Raw genomic sequence first — 2,669 nt, 5'->3', positions numbered from 1 at the left:
GGACCGCCTCCGTTTTGTGCGCCGCCAGGTCTAGTCCCGAGTCTGCCACCCATGCCAAAATGCACTTTATCGCATTGTTCTCTACTTCCTTGGTTTCTTTGGCCACCACCATTAGGGCGAGGTCGTCCGCGAAGCCGATGAGCTTACATCCCTCCGGAAGCTCAATCCTGAGAACTTCGTCGTACATGATGTTCCATAGAAGCGGTTCGAGAACCGATCCTTGTGGAACACCCGCTGTCTCCTCGTACCTTTTCGTTCCTTCCTCCGTCTCATAGAGCAGTGTCCTGTCTGAGAGATAGCTGGAAATTATCCGTTGCAGGTATACCGGGGTTCCTGCCAAGAATAAGGCTCTGTGGATGCGTGTCCAGTTTGACGAGTTAAAGGCGTTACGGATGTCTAATGTTACCATCGCGCAGTACTCCTTATCGCCCCATCTCCACCTAGATCCTGCGATGGCAGCTTCTGCTATGTCGGTCACCGCCATAATCGCGTCAATCGTAGAGCGTGCCTTCCGGAATCCATATTGGTTCCCAGAGAGCGCTCCTTTTTCCTCAATGGTTTTCGAGATGCGCGTGGCAATGGTCATCTCGAGGACTTTCCCTACCGTATCCAAGAGACATATGGGCCTGTATCCTGATGGGTCGTCAGTCGGCTTGTTCCCTTTCGGCAGCAAATTAAGATTTTGAATCTTCCAATTTTTTGGAAACGTGCCTCGCTGGAGGCACTTGTTGAAGGTCTCTGCGAAGACCTCCGGTTTTCCCTCCATTGCCTGTTTTAGGGCGGCGTTTGGGATTCCGTCGGGCCCTGGAGTCTTCCTAGTGCCGATCTTTTTCGCGTAGCTTCTGACCTCCTCTTCCGAAACTAGAGTGAAGGGCCCCGCGTCTCCGGCAATTAGAATTTCCCGCTTGGGCGGATGCTTTGGGAACAGCGATTCTACTATTTTCCTTAGTAGAATGGGGCATGTTGGCCTAAGGTATTCCTGACCTTACATTTTTTTCATAACTACTTTGTAGGCGGTCCCCCATGGGTCCACCTGTGCCTCGTCGCAGATCCTCCTAAAACATTCTCGCTTGCTGGCTTTTATTGCCAGTTTCAGGGCCTTCTTGGCTGCTTTGAATTCCTCAATTTTAGTGATCCGATCCTCTGCCACCCTTGCTCTTTGGTATCGCCTCCTTGCTCGCAGGCAGGCAGTCCTGAGTCGCTGGATGTCCTGGTTCCACCAGTATACCGAAGCTCTTCTTCTGCACCGTGCCCTCGTAGGCATGGCGCAGTCACAGGCAGCTGCTATAGACCTCGATAGGTCGTTTGCTGACTCCAGTCGTGGTTGATGATGGTTGGGTCCAGTCGTGCGTCTGGAGAGCTACCGAGAACGCTTCTCGATCCAGGGACTTGTCCTTCCATTTCGGTCCTGTCACCTTGGGAATCCATTTCCTACTGGAGGGGTACAAGGGTAAAGTGTATGGCTTGGTGGTCGCTGAAAGTAAAAGAGTCGCTGACTTCCCAGTCGCACTTTCTCATTAGAGCGCTGCTTATGAATGTTATGTCGATAATCGACCCACGCCCTGTTTTATTGAAGGTCCACTTTTGGCCTCGATTGGCAAGGACCACGTCCAGGGTCGCGAAGTGTTCCAAGAGGCTGATGCCCCTTTCGTTGGCTACTCTGCTTCACACTCCGGAGACCAAGCATTGAAGTCTCCCCCAATGACCACTGGCGATCTGCCTCTTGCGTCCGAAACTAGGCTCCTCAGCATCCTTTGGAAGCGCGAAATGTCCCATCTCGGCGGGGCGTAGCAGCTATAAAAGGTAACACCTTTTATGCTGGCTCGGATGAAGCCTTCGTAGGATGTCCTAGTGTCCTGAGGGGCCGTCTCCGTCGACCATAGGGCCGCTCCCTTGCAGCTGCTTGAAAGCCATCCGTTTCCTGGGATGCTCCTGTACGGCTCCGAGATGAAGACGACCTGTGTTCCGCCGTCTATGACCGCCTGCCTTAGCAGCGAGTGTGCTGCCTCGCAGTGGTTGAGGTTTATTTGCGTGCATTTCATTTTTTCTTCGCATCTAAGAGGGCGCTCCTAAATATCGGGCACTTCCCATACCCTTGTGACGGACTCACTGTGAGAACTTGTGCACATAAGCGAACACACGCTGCAATGCTGGAAAAGAATTGGCGTACTTGGAACCAGCTGTCACGTCAACGTACGGGGATTTGATTAGCAGAACCCTTGCCCTTAGCTCCAGAGTGGGTTTTTCAGATAGAACCGCTGCTGGCCACTGGTTTTGAAGCCCAAGAAGAAACGCAGGACCACCTATCGTACTTCCCATCGTAGACCTTCAACTGAGCTACTTCCGACATAAGCCGAGCCAGCAACTTTCGGTACCGTAATTGTTTTTAGAGGAGCGACTCGGGACTTTGAGCAGAGTAAATTGCTTTCTGACCTTGTACACTTCGATACGACATAAATGCAAGCACCATAAGCCTCGATGCTGGCGTCACAAAATCCATGAATCTCCACTTCAGACTGTGATGATAGTGACGCTGGAACAAATCATGTCCCAATCGGAGTGAAGAGTTTGAGGTTGTAACACTTGTATCTGTAACTAGAAAGGTAGAGGGGAAAGGTGCGCCATCTAGAAGACAAGTTTCAAACTAGAAAGGGGCATAGAGAGATTAG

The 2,669-nt window shown here is 51.6% G+C and overlaps 1 protein-coding gene across 1 annotated transcript; it reads right to left on the bottom strand.

Annotated features, from left to right (window-relative positions):
• Positions 1 to 1,271: 1,271 nt before the first annotated feature.
• On the bottom strand, positions 1,272 to 2,042 carry LOC123258198. Its single transcript, XM_044718071.1, has 2 exons — positions 1,660 to 2,042; positions 1,272 to 1,431 (listed from the first exon to the last, which is right to left on the bottom strand). Exons 1-2 carry the CDS (start codon positions 2,040 to 2,042, stop codon positions 1,272 to 1,274), a joined length of 543 nt encoding a protein of 180 aa, XP_044574006.1.
• Positions 2,043 to 2,669: the final 627 nt, after the last annotated feature.

Source organism: Drosophila ananassae (assembly GCF_017639315.1).
Source record: "Drosophila ananassae strain 14024-0371.13 chromosome Y unlocalized genomic scaffold, ASM1763931v2 tig00000100, whole genome shotgun sequence".
NCBI lineage: Eukaryota > Metazoa > Arthropoda > Insecta > Diptera > Drosophilidae > Drosophila > Drosophila ananassae.
Note: the sequence above shows the minus strand (reverse complement) of the source record. Positions and strands in the feature narration are given on the sequence as shown.

What these genes read in the sequence shown, in the direction of transcription:
- LOC123258198 (XM_044718071.1), bottom strand. Translation starts at nt 2,042, where the DNA reads ATGAAATGCACGCAAATAAACCTCAACCACTGCGAGGCAGCACACTCG. An exon ending in TCTCCGGAGTGTGAAGCAGA is followed by an intron (nt 1,432 to 1,659) that starts GTAGCCAACGAA and finishes CCCCTCCAGTAG; the next exon opens with GAAATGGATTCCCAAGGTGA.